Source organism: Astatotilapia calliptera, chromosome 23, assembly GCF_900246225.1.
Source record: "Astatotilapia calliptera chromosome 23, fAstCal1.2, whole genome shotgun sequence".
Lineage (NCBI taxonomy): Eukaryota > Metazoa > Chordata > Actinopteri > Cichliformes > Cichlidae > Astatotilapia > Astatotilapia calliptera.
Window position 1 is genome coordinate 7,445,377 of NC_039323.1, and position 14,735 is coordinate 7,460,111.

At 39.3% G+C, this 14,735-nt stretch overlaps 3 protein-coding genes across 5 annotated transcripts; 1 reads left to right on the forward strand and 2 right to left on the reverse strand.

Moving 5' to 3' along the window:
• Window positions 1–1,032: 1,032 nt before the first annotated feature.
• slc35d1a (solute carrier family 35 member D1a) lies at window positions 1,033–10,001 on the reverse strand. Of its 2 annotated transcripts, XM_026159339.1 has the most exons (13): window positions 9,853–10,001; window positions 7,188–7,373; window positions 6,846–6,879; window positions 6,656–6,742; window positions 5,951–6,018; window positions 5,768–5,839; window positions 5,586–5,654; window positions 5,255–5,357; window positions 4,510–4,602; window positions 3,895–3,962; window positions 3,594–3,672; window positions 3,428–3,510; window positions 1,033–2,439 (listed from the first exon to the last, which is right to left on the reverse strand). In XM_026159339.1, exons 2-13 carry the CDS (start codon window positions 7,295–7,297, stop codon window positions 2,334–2,336), a joined length of 972 nt encoding a protein of 323 aa, XP_026015124.1. In that variant the 5' UTR covers window positions 7,298–7,373; window positions 9,853–10,001; the 3' UTR covers window positions 1,033–2,333. The 2 variants fall into 2 exon arrangements, with proteins under 2 accessions (XP_026015124.1, XP_026015123.1); XM_026159338.1 differs by lacking the exon at window positions 9,853–10,001 and having other exon boundaries at window positions 7,188–7,709.
• Window positions 10,002–10,563: 562 nt separating this feature from the next.
• aqp12 (aquaporin 12) lies at window positions 10,564–12,501 on the forward strand. 2 transcript variants are annotated; one of them, XM_026159342.1, is made up of 4 exons: window positions 10,564–10,784; window positions 11,324–11,940; window positions 12,108–12,224; window positions 12,303–12,501. In XM_026159342.1, exons 2-4 carry the CDS (start codon window positions 11,346–11,348, stop codon window positions 12,461–12,463), a joined length of 873 nt encoding a protein of 290 aa, XP_026015127.1. In that variant the 5' UTR covers window positions 10,564–10,784; window positions 11,324–11,345; the 3' UTR covers window positions 12,464–12,501. The 2 variants fall into 2 exon arrangements, with proteins under 2 accessions (XP_026015127.1, XP_026015126.1); XM_026159341.1 differs by lacking the exon at window positions 10,564–10,784 and having other exon boundaries at window positions 11,209–11,940.
• Window positions 12,502–12,704: 203 nt separating this feature from the next.
• rpp21 (ribonuclease P subunit p21) lies at window positions 12,705–14,512 on the reverse strand. Its single transcript, XM_026159231.1, has 5 exons — window positions 14,345–14,512; window positions 14,118–14,218; window positions 13,522–13,604; window positions 13,258–13,392; window positions 12,705–13,095 (listed from the first exon to the last, which is right to left on the reverse strand). Exons 1-5 carry the CDS (start codon window positions 14,399–14,401, stop codon window positions 12,998–13,000), a joined length of 474 nt encoding a protein of 157 aa, XP_026015016.1. The 5' UTR covers window positions 14,402–14,512; the 3' UTR covers window positions 12,705–12,997.
• Window positions 14,513–14,735: the final 223 nt, after the last annotated feature.

The window sequence follows — 14,735 nt, forward strand, 5'->3', positions numbered from 1 at the left end:
CCTTAATGCCTGCTTCTGTGCTTCATGCACTAGATTGAAGTATGACTGAAACGACTTTGAAATTACTGACTCTGGGAGTCTTTGCATATTTGGATTGAGCAGCACTGGTTTACAGACTTGTACCAACCACATGCTTCCATAGAGTGCCAACTCATACTTCTGTACTGTCTGGTCATTAAGAGGAGTTAATAGTGGGATTTGTGAGGGCTTTGATGGTAACTGAAAAACAAAATCTTGCTTTCTACAGCATTTGCTGCCTCCTAGTGGTGGCAAATTAGAAAATAATTAAGGTAGAAGCCCTTTTGTTAAGCTTAGTGCGTACTAAACTCTACATTTATGCCTTTAAAATGCTAAATCGTTCCTGAGGAAAACAGTGTTTTAGAGTAGATCTCAGTGCACATTATCTAGTATAAAACTTTAAAAGTGGGCCAACAGCATTTTATTAAAGGTGTTGCAGAAGGGGGCGCCATCATGCTACTGTAGTTTGTGAAGAGCTGGAAACATAATATTTAAACAGTCAGTTATAGAGCCGCGCTGAATTTACTTGGAGTGAGCATCAACGTTTTTAAACTTGTTTTTGATAGTTTCTGTGAAACTAGAAAATGTTTTTACTTTAGAAACACAAAATCTGGCTAAACAGGGAATGCTAATGATGCAGATGTTAAAAAACATCAGTTTGGCTAACATTTTTATGGTGTGTCATAAAAAGGCACACAGCTAAGAGTCTCTGGTTGGAGCTGAACTAGAGAAGCTGGACTTAGCCTTGGAGGATAACTTATCAACCTGTGAGGTAAACTGGCAGATATTTAGTCTTTTCATCCTGCATTGCTGTAATCAATGTGGCACTTTCCCCACCAGGGAGTAACAAAGTCTGAAAAGTACAAAGACTGTAAAGTAACTCATCATAACTTTGAACATTTACTCAGCATAAATGCTATCTTACCACGCAATCCTACAAAACACTCAAGTGTGTACTCTGAACATTCTGTTAGATGCTGGAATGACATTACAGCAATGCAAACAACCACTGCATTAAGTCAAGAGTTTTTAATGTAAAAAATACATTGTGTTCCAGCTACAAGATCATGGGTACTGTGTTTGAGATGTGATCAGCATCTACAATTCACTAGCCACTCCACCTACAAATTAATAAGTCTAAAAAAAAAAAAGTAATAAATATAAACTGATGATATTTATGTTTTGTTTTTTTTTTAAAGCAGACACTTGTACCTGATAATTGAAAAAAGAAGGGGAAAAAAAGAGTTCCTCTCATAGTACTTAAAAAAACAACAACAACAATAAAAACCCTGAAACAAATTTCAGGAACATACATTAATCTCAATGACTGTAACAGGAGGCGTGGCTGTTAGTCACTCTTCTGCAGATGCTACCTCAGTTAAAAGTGCGATCACATTTTGTCAAAAAACACAAACGAATGATCCCCTTGTACAAATAACAAACCATATATACTGTTTGTTAATTCTGCATAGAGAGAACCAGTTACAGCTTTAAGAGTCCACAACAAACTTTCTCTAATACTGAAGGAGCAAAATGTAAACTGTCATCTCAAATTATCACCCCAAAAAAGAAGGCGATACTATTTAAAGCCACAATCCTTGATGAGAACTGATGGCCTGCTGCCCATCCGCTTTGGTTGTTTTGAAGGATGAGGTCCGGTCAGTGTCGTTACGTGTGTCTTTAACAAGCGTGTGACAGTGTTTGCGCAAAAAATAAAATAAAGTATGGAGACAAAGAGTTAAACGGAAAATGACAGTGTCAGTGCATCTCACTGTGCTCAGAAAGGCATCTATAGTTACATTCCTTGTAAACAGCAAAACTGAAAGGCAAGAACAAGGATTGTGCCTTTTTAAATAACTTCCTTAATATTCCCATTGACTCATAAGTACACACCAATGTGTAAAACCAGCTGATCGCGCCTGTGTTCCATAATCTCAACATTTAACTTTAAATGTTCTGTCTAAATATCAAATGTTTGTATAAATATTTTTCACCTAATGTTCCCTTATTCTCAAAGCTCACAAGAACAGTATCAAAATACAACATAAAAAAAACAACAACAAAGAAGCTTATCTAAAAATCAACCTACAAACACTTGGGAGGGTTTCGTCACCATGGTAGCAGCAGAGAGGCATGGCAATGGTACTGCTCCATTTCCACAAAAACACACTGCGGAAGTGTCTGAAACACTGTTCCCACCAATCCCATGCCTTTACTGCCAAAATACTCCATAAATTACACTTTTACTAAAAAATAGAGTTTTTTTTGTTCATCAGCATAAGAATAAAAAAAACAAAAAAACAATCCAGTGTCTGTCATACAACCACCTTGCCCTTGATATCCAGCTTGGTGTTTTCATTTGCTTTGCTGGACTGTTCCTCTGTAAGAGTGATGTACGAGTACACCAGGCTGCCAGCAATACTGCAACAAAATTGAGAGAGGTGACATGAAAATGTTGTATCAAAACAACATGCTACAGCACATCAAAGTTGTAGAACTAGAAATAAGATCCAGCTGACACATCTGAATTCCCGCAGGGCTGGAATACAATATTATCTGTGTTAACAGAAACTTTTTATTTTCCCACCAGAAGAACAGATGCTGAGAACAGTTTGTATTTAAACTGAGAAACAAGAATTATCATGCTAGTGCTCATCATGCTATATTTAATCAGACTGTTTCATTTCTGATTCTGTATCAGATTTTTCATACTTCAACAGAAGTAACATTTTGTGCACCACTGCCCAATCTGCATAAAACTGAACCCCTACAGCCCCTCCTGTAGGTGGTGGGATCACAGGAGGGCAGACTTGTAACTACTTCAGGCTAAGTCTGTTCAGGCCCCTGTGGGCCATTCCCAGTTCCATGGTGGGACCCTGGAAACCAAGTCCCAGGCAGGATAAGCTGGTCCATTGATCTTTTGGCTCATATTGGTTTTCTGAACCACTCCAAGTTTCCTTTAGGAGACCCAACCAGGGGAAGATTGCCATTCACAACATAGTTTCTGGGATATTTGGAAAACACAAACCCCTCTGCCACATTAAGGTGGCAATTCACAGAGGGGCAGTGGCCCAATCCTCAGTTTCTAGGACTAGCTAGCAATACATGGACTGTAACTTCTCTGGTGACGCTTGTGGTGTATGGGGTTGAGATACTGATTACATATAGTTGGGATCTGTAACCAGTTTCTTACAGAAGAGCTGGACTTTGTTCCACTTTGGAAGTGTCCCAGATCAGATAGCGAGCAGGGGTGGATATACTTGCATTCTACTACTACCAGAGAATATGCTCCAACTACACGGGTCCTGAGTTCTCACTCCCCTAGGGGAAGGTCTATGCCAGGCTATCAGAGAGGAGGGGGTGACATTATTTAACCCTCAGATTCAGGAGAAACATGAGATCTGTTTACCTTATGTTCAAACCTAAGAAGTTAGTCCATGAGAAAATGTAGTCTCCACTGAGTACCATTCCAATGTATGTCACCAGGACATTCTGTAAAAATGGAGAAAACATTAACAAACCTGAGCATTTTGCATTGTTTTGTATTCAACAGTTCCCTCAAGCACGCAGCTCACCTTAATACAACCCACGATAGTAGTTGTTAATGCTGAGTTGTACTGTGTACACAGCACAGTAGAATACATCAGAATAAACCTAGGAAAAATAAATAAGTAATCATGTTGTAAATCACTCAACGTTTATTGGAGCCTGAAATTGGATTTCAAAATGTTAATGCAACATTGTAGACAAGCTGCAAGACAGAACTGAGACTGCAATACCGATCTAAGAGCAAATCACAGAAATTTGCCATCATCCAGATGTTGCACTGATAGTGAATTCACGCATGCCACATTTAATCTCAAGCCTGTAACTTACCCCATGACACACGACAGGGTGAACTGGGTGAGGAACAATGCATCCGACCAGCCCTCATATTCCACTGCCTGAAAGGAGAAGCAGAGTATGGGAAACACAAACTGACAACTAACAAATACATTAAACATTATATTTGTGTCAGCATTAAAAGCAAAGGAAAAAACGATTGAAACACGTTTGATTAGTAAAGTAAAATATTACATTAGTGGTTTTTGATGTGTAATGTCACGCATTCACTTAAAGAAAGTGAGCAGCCTAAAAACTGAGGCGTTTTAGTTTATATCCATGGTGGTTGCTCAGTCAAGGGAAGTACTTGATGCTGCTGTAATAACTCTGCTAGGTGCATAATAGCATCTTTGTGCCTTTCTGGCTGCTGGGCCCCAGCTGGGCAACCCAGAATGTCTGCCAACACTGACCAAATGAAAAGACAGCTCATATTTACGGCACACACCCATGCTTAGACATATGTTCGCTCACTTAAATGCAAAATTAAACCAAGCAATAACCGGTCGGTACTGAAATCATAACAGCTCTGGTAAAAAAAAAAAAAAGCATTAATTTAACAAATATAGTGTTAAAGTAGTAGAAGTAGAATAATAAATGCTAACTCCTCACCTTCTGCATATCTCCAGTCACATGAGCCAACAGCAGAGTGGGAATTATCATAAATAATGCATTGTAGTACAATAATCCATATTTCCCCAACTCCTGAAAAAATGAAAAGGGTAGAGAAGCAGGTGGGAAGGGAGCAACAGGAAAACACAAGTAATATGCAGAGCCAGAACAGAGTGCTATTCACAGGTCTTTCAGTGCATTCCTCACTAAGTAGCATACAGATGTCATGCATGGCACCACCTAAGACTTCTTGTCTATGCTCTGTTTCACATGGCTTCATCGGCTTCACCCCCTCACTCATACACACCCCTCTCGTAGTTGGAGCTCAGTCCTAGGAGATGGCGCTCCATAGGCGTCATACACTAAATTTGGATCGGCCCTTGCAGAAACGTGAGAACTGAGTAGTTCAGTTTGCCCTTGTGACATTAAATATGACTTGAACGAGCTTAAACAAGACATTTCGGAGTCAGTCCAAACAGATCTGAAGACTAATCTAAAAAAAAAATGTTTAGTTAAGCACAATGATATTTTACCAAAACAATGAATCACAAATATTTTCTCTTAATCTAATCAAATTAGTGGGAGTAAAAAGAACTGACTCAATGTATTTCCACACGCCAAGTTCTTTTGAGCAAGATACTGAAGGACAGTTCGAGTTCTCTACATTCACACGTAATCAGCTCAATGCCAAATACAGCTCCCACCCAACAATGGTCACTATTCATCAGATGCTGCCATCACATACCTTTGCGTCTAATTTTTGCTTTACATAGGCTCCGTTGGCTGCAGTCAGGATGTCGTTCAGGAGAATGAACATGTAGCCTTGCAGGTCAAATGATAAGTCAGCACTAGGATCAGAAAGAAGAAAAGGCAATCGAAAGTGTCAAGAAAATAAATAATGTGTTCAGTTGGCTAACATTTAAGCTGTAGTTAAGCTGCATTTAGGCAGGGCTCCTTTACAACTTCCTTGAAGATAATGGCAACTAAACTTGGACCTATATCCCGACAAAGCACCTCTTTGTAGTGAAGGTAAATCTTGGTTAACAGCCAGCACACCTGGATTTAGTAGAACTTACCTCGCGGCTATAAATGCCCCAAGGATCATTGTAAACACTGTCAGCTGAACTGGTCTGGAGAATTTCTTCCTGCCACAAATACAGTAAAGAAATTCAATATGACCACTTAGAACTGGAACCGAACAAAAAAAGGACCAGTAAATGGCGAAGAAAAGTAGGTTATCTGTTGTGTGGGATCTTACTTGAGCAGAAATCCCTCGGCCAGCATAGTGAATAAGATCGAGAACCTCCTGAGGACTGTAAACATGGGCAGACTGGTGCACCAGGGCGTAAACGGTGACAGAAAATCCATTAAACGAAAAACATCAACATTAATAGCCAAATAGTTTTTAACTGTGTGAATTTTTACAAAATGTGGAGCTTACTTTAGCCTTTTGGTTCCAAATAAACCAGTGATTTGATTTCCCACATACAGGAGAGGTAGAGGAAATGTCTAGGGAAAAAAAAGGAAAAAAAGGATAGGGAGGTTTTGTTAAGTAGGAACAGCTCCAGCATGGTTAAATGAATTTTCTGATGGACAGGCAGCGATCACCATAAACCTGACCTATTCCAGTTTCTGGGGGGGGGCAATGCCATTTTTCAAAGGGTGAAGAAAAAAATAAAGGCTAATATATCTAATGCATATAGAGTATGCTAGTTTTCAGCAATATATTTCAAAATCTAGTTAGACACAGCTTGACTTAATGCATAAATGCTTTGAGGTTACAAGCCACTTACTCTATGTGTACAGTGCTTAATGTGTCACACAATTTGGGGTTCAATATTTAGCCCAAAAACATTTATACCTTTCCAATTAAAAGATAATAACTCTGTATACTTTCTAAACCACAGTCACTTCAGGTACTGCAGACACTGCTAAACTATTTCTAATGAATCTGTTTTCTTTTTTTTAATATATGTCAATACTGATATGCTATTAATGGGAAAATAGTTGCTTATATTGGCCAAATTATACATGTTAGGCCTCTGCATTTGATATTTGGACTGTTTATTAAGAGATGAACAGACTGCATATGGACCTCTGGAAACTAGTAATAAATGACTGGTACTCTTCATTTAGAATATCTCACCTTGCGAGGTATGGTCTCATCGCAGTCTGGGAAGCTGATCACCCTTGCAGCCTTGCCCACCCACAGCACAATCACGGTGGCTAACATCTGCACAGAGATTCATGAAGAAATCAGTGTCGATACCTGCCTGGTTTTAAGGTGTGGTGTCAGCTTGGTTAACGTAAAAGAAGAAGTTACACGTATCACGTACTTGTCCTATTCCGACACATATCGACGACGGGAACCTGAAAAAGTAGATGAAACTCCAGTAAATTTTAATGCTTTAGAAGTTCAGCACACTGTAGTTAGTAAGCTAACCTCGTACTTAACACTCAAGGGTTAAAATGTTGCCCAACACAGGCAACAGAAAGAGAGGCTCCCTGCAGTGTGAACCACAAGATTACCATCACTGGATAAAAGTTGCCGTTAGGCTAATCAGCACCGTGGTGTTGCCTGCTCTGCTCAGCCTGCACAACTTCCACAAGCTAGGTTAGCTAGCATGGAAACAGCTTATCGACCGTAACCGTTACAGGCGTTACCGCTATGCCGTTACCTGTAGTTAGTGAGGACACTCTTGTTCACCACGACGATCAGGAACGAGCTGAGACCGTAAAACCCGGCGGCAAACAGCTTCACGACCAGCGTCGGAGGTTTGTCCGCCATCCCCGACAAGTTCTCATTCCTCTCTGAGAGTCGGCTCTTCCCCTGCCCATCACTTCTTCACTGTAGGCTCACCCACCTACACACACACACACACACACACACACACACACACGTTTCACAACTTCCGCCCCAAGTCTGAGCATCACATTACGCGCAACAAATTTAACCACGAAATTTAACCATGAAATGAACGAGTTTTTTTGTTTTTGTTTGTTTGTACAAATCTAGCACTGCGAATGAAATCACCAGCCAGGCTTAGCTTATTTTTTGCATTCTACTTTCTTTTGACATGGAGCATTAAACTTAAAGCAAGAATCGGACGGATATTTGATCTTTCCTGCAGCTTTATTATCCCCCCAGCTTTCACAAACACATCTGATTTACAGGCAGGTCGGCACTTCCTGGTTTTTAACCTGACATGTGATGCGATTAGTCCAATCACAAATTAGAAGGTTTTTGTTGTTGTTCTTTATTACATGTAATTGGGGGTTAGGCGAGATAAGTTATTTATTCACCACATTTCAAACACCACAGCTAGTCAAGATAAATTCAAAATCCAAGATAAAAGATAATAACGGCAATAACAATAAAAACAACAAAAATTAAAACAAGGGCGATGGCATAGCTACACTGTTAGTTAAAAGCAACCGTGAATCTAAAGCTGTGCTCTTTACAAAATAGCTAGGGTTGGAGACGATGTGACCGCAATGGGTAGCTGGTTCCAAAATGCCCAAATGCAATAGATATTTATTGAAAATGTTTATGGTGGCAACTACGAAGGCTATAACTAGGCATTGCCTCCTACAGGGCAATGGGTTGTTTGGAAGAATTATAATAAAAATACATTTAAAAAACAGAAATGTACATATGTGAACTGCTAGGTAACCAGATCTTGCAGACCTTGAGATCTACTAGGTTTGTATACATTAAACACTATAGATTTATATTTAGGGCCAAAATCATTCAAAGATGTATAAACAATCTGTAATATTTTAAATTTAATTCTGTATTTTACTGGAAGCCAATGCAGGGAGACGACAATTGGAGTGATATGGGAGGCCAAGGAAAAGATCATTGCAACAGTCTACAGAAAAACAGGCATGAATGAGCTTCTCCAGATAAAAATATCCCAGTTTAGCCAAATTACTAAGATACCAAAAGGCTGATTTAGTTACAGCACAAATATAGTTAGTGAAACTAAAGCCCTCTTTTATTGTTGCACCAAGATTTTTCACACAAGTTTTAGATTTGTGGTTTTACATATACAGATATAAAGTTATAAGTAACCCATGCAATTAATTGCATGAATCGTATTTCACACTATGATCACATGCAGCAGCAGTATAAAATGTATCTCCAAAAGTTGATTCTGTACATCTGGACGTAGCGTTTTCAGTGGGAGAAACATTTCGTCACTCATCCAAGTGACTTCTTCAGTTTCTGGTGACTACAGGTTTCCCCGGTCTTCTAAACAGTACATTTGCATAATGACTGTTGTTGATCAACAGTCATGAGAATTTGCATATAATCATGATGAAGGAACTGACCTCCCAGCCCATTGTTCCTTCAGTGGGCTGTTTTCAGTCATTAAACACAGCACATGACAGGAACAAGTATGTTCTGGAGACAACAGAGCTCTGAGGGTCCCCTGTGCCGAAATATGCTCACCTCACCTACTTCCAAGGTGCACGTTCAGAGGTTAAAGCTACAGCAACATGTGTAGGAAATGTCATAACTTTATTGTTTGACTAACATATTTTCAGCTTATTGCCTTCATCATGATGAAGTAATAAGCTGAAATTTGTCAGACAACAATAACTTGTTGATCCTTGGAGAAAAGGAATAGGTTGTCAAGATGGGCCTTTGTTGATGGGGGTTTACTTTTCTTCCTTGGGCTATTCCTGATTAGTTTGCAGGAGCATTGAGGCCACGGCTATTGGGACGATTAAAAAACGTGATGCTTTTATCCCAAACATAAATGGATATTAAAAGTCTTCTGGATAATGAGTTTGGTTAGCTAGAGTTCACACAGATTTACACAAAACTGGTGAAGGTGAATTTGATTCAAAGCAGATAATTTTTGTTTTCTTTCAGTCTAGTTTTAAGAAAAAATGCCTGGCTGTAATATCTCATTAATTGTTGGATGGATTGTCTTGAATTGTGTTTTATATTTTTGACTCTTGTTAAAGATTATTAACAGTTTTCTGTCACTTTAATTAACAGGTTGTATTTTAAACCTAATTTTCTTTCCTATATTTTGAGGGTTGTAGATTATAAAGGCTTGAAATAAAGCATTAACGCACACGAGGGAAATGTTAAGATATGTGCAGATAAGATTAAGAGTTTTATTGCTGCCTCATATCTGTCCTATGATCAGGAATGTCTTGAACTTCTGTCCTTTGCCATTTATATCTGCTATGTATGTGGTAGAGTTCTTGTAGCATTACTCGTCATCATGTTGCCGTCTTAGGACATACATACTACATTTATTTATATATGTATAGACATATAAAAAGTGTGTGTATGTGCACCCCCATGGGCTAAGGTGTAACCACCAGGTGTTCTTTCCATCTGATGTTTTCTTTTCCATAGGGGTCATATGAATGGCTCCTACAGCTGAGGTGGTTGGACGATCTGATTTCCTCGTGTCAGCATTGTTCCCACATCATCATAATTAATGTTGTTCCAGGTTCAACATTGCAAGTGACCAATCGCCTTCTTGTGACGTCATTCCTTTCAGGGACAACATTTACGCGATGTCTCAGGGACAACATTTACGCGATGTCTCAGGGACAACATTTACGCGATGTCCCAGGGACAACATTTACGCGATGTACCAGGACAAATTTGTAAATTTCTGGATTACTGTTAATCTCCATAGAATCAAGAACTCATGTCCAGTTTCACAGCTATGGACCAGTTAATTATGTTTCCAGGTGATAGTTTGATTCATAGATTCAGCACACAACCATAAGTCTAGGCCTTTTAGTCCAGATTCTCTTCACTTATGTTTGTAAAATGATCAGGGAAGCTACTGCAATTTTGCCTGACCCAACCCCCGGGCCACGAAACACCCAAAAAGTTGGGGAACGCTGGTCTAGAGAACACTGGTTAGCTAATGCTGTCGTCAAGTAGCCTATCGCTAGCAAACAAACAGCAAGCCAAGTGAGGAACATATGTATAATGCTTACCGTTTATTAAAGGAAAGTATCCTAAATTGACTTCAAATTCGGCGGACAGGCGGCGGTTTAAGAAGGTGATTGGTCACTTGCAATGTTGAACCTGGAACAACATTAATTATGATGATGTGGGAACAATGCTGACACGAGGAAATCAGATCGTCCGAGGTGGACAGGCATCTAATCAGGATGCCTCCTGGGCCAGGTGTTCTAGGCATGTCCAAACGGAAGGACGCCCCAGGGTACACCCTTGCCACAGAGAGATTACATCTCTTGGCTGGCCTGGGAACACCTCAGTATTCACCAAGGTGAGATGGAGGAGGTAGCTGGGGAGATGAAATCTGGGTTTTATGGTAACCTGCTTGCAAAAATGTATTTTCTGTGCAATAGCTCACAGTAGCTTGAGTCCCTCAGGGAAAAAGGTCTACACTGATTCAGTGTTAAAAATTATAACTATCTCCAATACATGCTTCAATTTACTATACAGACTCCAAGCTGTATAATCCTCATATATTAATTTTATCTAAAAATAAAAAAACAAAAACAAGAAACCCCCCAAGACTTTCAGTATCAAGAAATTCACAGTATATTTATTTCTTCTAGACAGAGTGGGGAGTCATTTTAACCTGAGCTTTTACAAAATGATGATAATAAATTATCACTGAATAAAGGCCAGCTTCGTGACCTTACCTTGAAAAAGCCCTTGTGTATTTTGGCAGGTGGTTGCGGGATAAAAACCCTGACGTGTCTCTGATAAGAATTGTGTCTGTGCATGTGCCACGTTGTCAAACAGCGAGTACAGTGGTAAATTCAGCCCCTCACTAATTTCATTTTCTTCAAAACACAGAAGGGGACATCTCGCATGAGCCATGTCTGGACTGAATGCGTCTCTCGGATACTTTGTGGCTGCTGTGACTTTTGTAGTCTCAGTTCGATTTCTCCTTAAAAAACGGCCACGGTTCAGCTTCATCTCAGAGTTTACATCTTCTTTTATGCTGGTGGCATGTTGGCTGGAGGTGCAGACCATCGTGGAGGTGGGCGAGTGGGCCGGGGGTTTGGGCCCTGATGTGACTTTAACCATACTGTTTGTGGTATTGCTCACACACGGTATAATCTGTGGTGATGCATCAGGGAATCCCAGCCTGGCTGTGCAGAAATTCATGAAGCTTGAGGCCACCACCGTAACCACACTGCTTGATGTTGCTGCCCAGTTTATTGGGGCTCACCTAGGCCTTCTTGCAGCCAAATACTACTGGAGCCTGGAGCTGACAGACATGCACATGATCAAAAACCTGATGATCAGTGAGTGCAGCACATCTCTGCTGGTTTCTGTGCTTCAGGGATTTTTTACCGAGTTTGCCTGTGCCCTCGTCTTGCACATCATCCACTTAAACCTATGCCGCCGATCTGCTCTGATCCGAGTGCCGCTGATTGCTGTCCTCCTAACATTCCTGTCCCATTCAGGTAAGCCTGGGAATAACTGGCTTTCCTTTTCCTTTCCTTTTATTTAAACGTTTTACCTTCTGCTTTTTGGGATCCATTATTTGCATTTTTTTTTTTTACTTTGAAAGTTCAGAGGACTTAAAGCTGGAAATTTAACGAAAACTGTATTTTCCTATTCTTTTCTTCAGCCAAAGGTTATACCTCAGCTTACATGAATCCATCACTGGCATATGGACTCACCTTCCATTGTTCTGGATTTACCTTTGCAGAGTATGCAGTGGTTTACTGGCTGGGCTCTCTCACAGGTAAACTGATTAAATGTGCATGTCCTTTCAGGTCTTAAAAAATTAACACAATACATAAAATAAACATTTGATTTCTAGGTATGACTTTGGCTGTTCTCCTGTACATGGGCCATATTCCCAGAATCTTTGTCAAGAATCTGCTATACTCCCAGAAGACACGTTTCAGAGTGCCCAAGACAGACAAAGCAGAAATGGAAATCTTTACTTACCAGTTCTCAGCTGCAAAGAGACGTTTTTAATTTAACAATTTATCAAAAATAAAGAAAGAAAGAAAATCTTCAAATTTTGTCCTCTGTTTCTTTTTTAATCATGACATAAGTTTTTATTTGAAAAAAACAAAAACAAAAACAAAAAACAATTTACAAGATACATATGAAAAAAAAATTAGCAATGTTAGAGTGTTAGCATAAAAAACAAAACAACCCCCCCCCCCCCTTTGTAATCAGAAAAGTAAAAAAACAAACAAACAAGCTGTCAATAAAATGAAAAGAAGTAATTTCATTTAAATAACATTTAAAAAAAAAAACCTTCTCTAGTCCGTGGGTGGATGTGACACAACAAAACTATATATTAGCTTTTATTAAGAACAGTCCTTTGTATGTTAACCCCTCTTAGGCCCTGGGACCATTTTTGGTCCTTTTAGTTTTTCAGTTACAAGCCATTTGCACTGTGTTGAATGGAATATAGCCAAATTCTCTAAAAAAAGGTTTGGCATAATTTCATGTCAAAATTCAATCTGACTTCCTTAAGCAAATAGAGCAGAGCCATGGCTGCTACGTGCTGGTAGCACCTGGAGCAGAACTGAGTTTTGATGTCTGTGACCCGTCATTCTTTGTGTCTTTTGGCTGATTTTTAGCAGAAGTGATTGAATCTGTATGAAAGAAAGAAAAAACAATCAGCACAAATTTTTTGTCATAAAAGTCCCGTGCAAGCAAACATGAATTTCTTAATTACTGAATTTGGCAGCATGCTTATATAAGCCATATTGTGTTAGGGTATGTTTCGTCTTAAATATAAGTTTTAAGTTTGTCACCTTTCTGCTTTTGCTGCTCCAGCTGAGCCTCGGCTCGGTCTGCCCATAAACAGTAATCTGGATTATTCAGTAAGGTCTTCCTCTGTCCACAACTGAGACATCTCATCACGGTAAAACGAGTCTTGCTGTTTTTTCCTTATTAAAGAAATTCAGTTTAAATAAATAAATAAGTAAATTTTTAATATTTATTCATTATCAACCATTTCTGAAACAAGAAAGTGACAGCCTACATTAAGTAGGGATTGAAAGATAATAGGGGCTTACGTTTTTGTCTTGTTGTAGCAGTTACACCTGGAATGAGCAAAGAGCAGCACCTCTTGCACAATGTCCTCTTCACCGATGGATCTCTACATATATTGAAACATTAAAATGTTAGTCCATCTTTAAGTACATTCTGATTTTACTACTGTCCATCAGCTCCTAGACCAGTCTCATGTAAATATATGTGAATCTTCACACAGCTACACATTAACATCATAACACTTGTCCACACATTGTCAGTGTGAGACTGCTCTCATTTGTGAATACAGCAGGGTAAACGTGGCAGATGTTCCAGACAAATGCCAACTGAGCTGCTGGTCTGTGAGCACAGGGCCCACTAAACGATCTCTGGTCCTTATGTGTGCTTGTGTAGTTCGTACGGTATCGTATATTTAACACTATTTCAATAACTTGTGTTTTTTTTTTTTTTTTTTTTTAAACTGTGACATTTTCATCTCAGTAGTTCAATACTTGATCTAAAGGGAGCTCTGTGGCACGCCGAAATATCCTGCATTACTCTTTTGCTCCCCAGACAATGTGATCAACGGGATTTGTTAAAAATCAGTATTTAAGTACACGTGATTATCATCTCAACTTACTGTCTGAGAACGAGACGCTTTGCAATCGTCTTCTGTGAGAAGCAGTAGAAACGAGCCAGCTCCACATTTTCCGGATTTTGAGCTAAAACACAATGTGCAGCCTGTGGACAAAACGTAAGAAACCAGCTGAGCGACCACATTCAAAACAGAGAGCATGCTAGCATTTATGTAGCATGTGACTGTAGCTGGAAGCATCGTGACGATAATTAACTAAAACTTTCTCCAACCTGGTAAAGGTAGTTCAGTCTCTGGTAAGCTTCTTTGTCTTTCAAGTGGAGCGCCATTACACACAAAAGTCAGATAACAAATTAGCCCTAATAGTAACAGCGGATTACTTCTAACCACAGCAGTATGACCCTCTGCAAGTAGCTACAACTGATATACTTCCGGGTTAATCCTTCAAAATAAAGGCACACAACGTGATTCACACCTCGGAAAATCAAAAATACAAAATCATCCGATTAGGAATTAACTGTCTACAACCATTCAAAGACCCGACAAGCATCTTGTATCTTTGTAGTTTAGTTATATCAACATCAAACGATATCACAGAGAAATTATTCATTGATTCTACAACCAATTAATTGCAGGGCTTGTAATTCTTGTTCTATACTACTT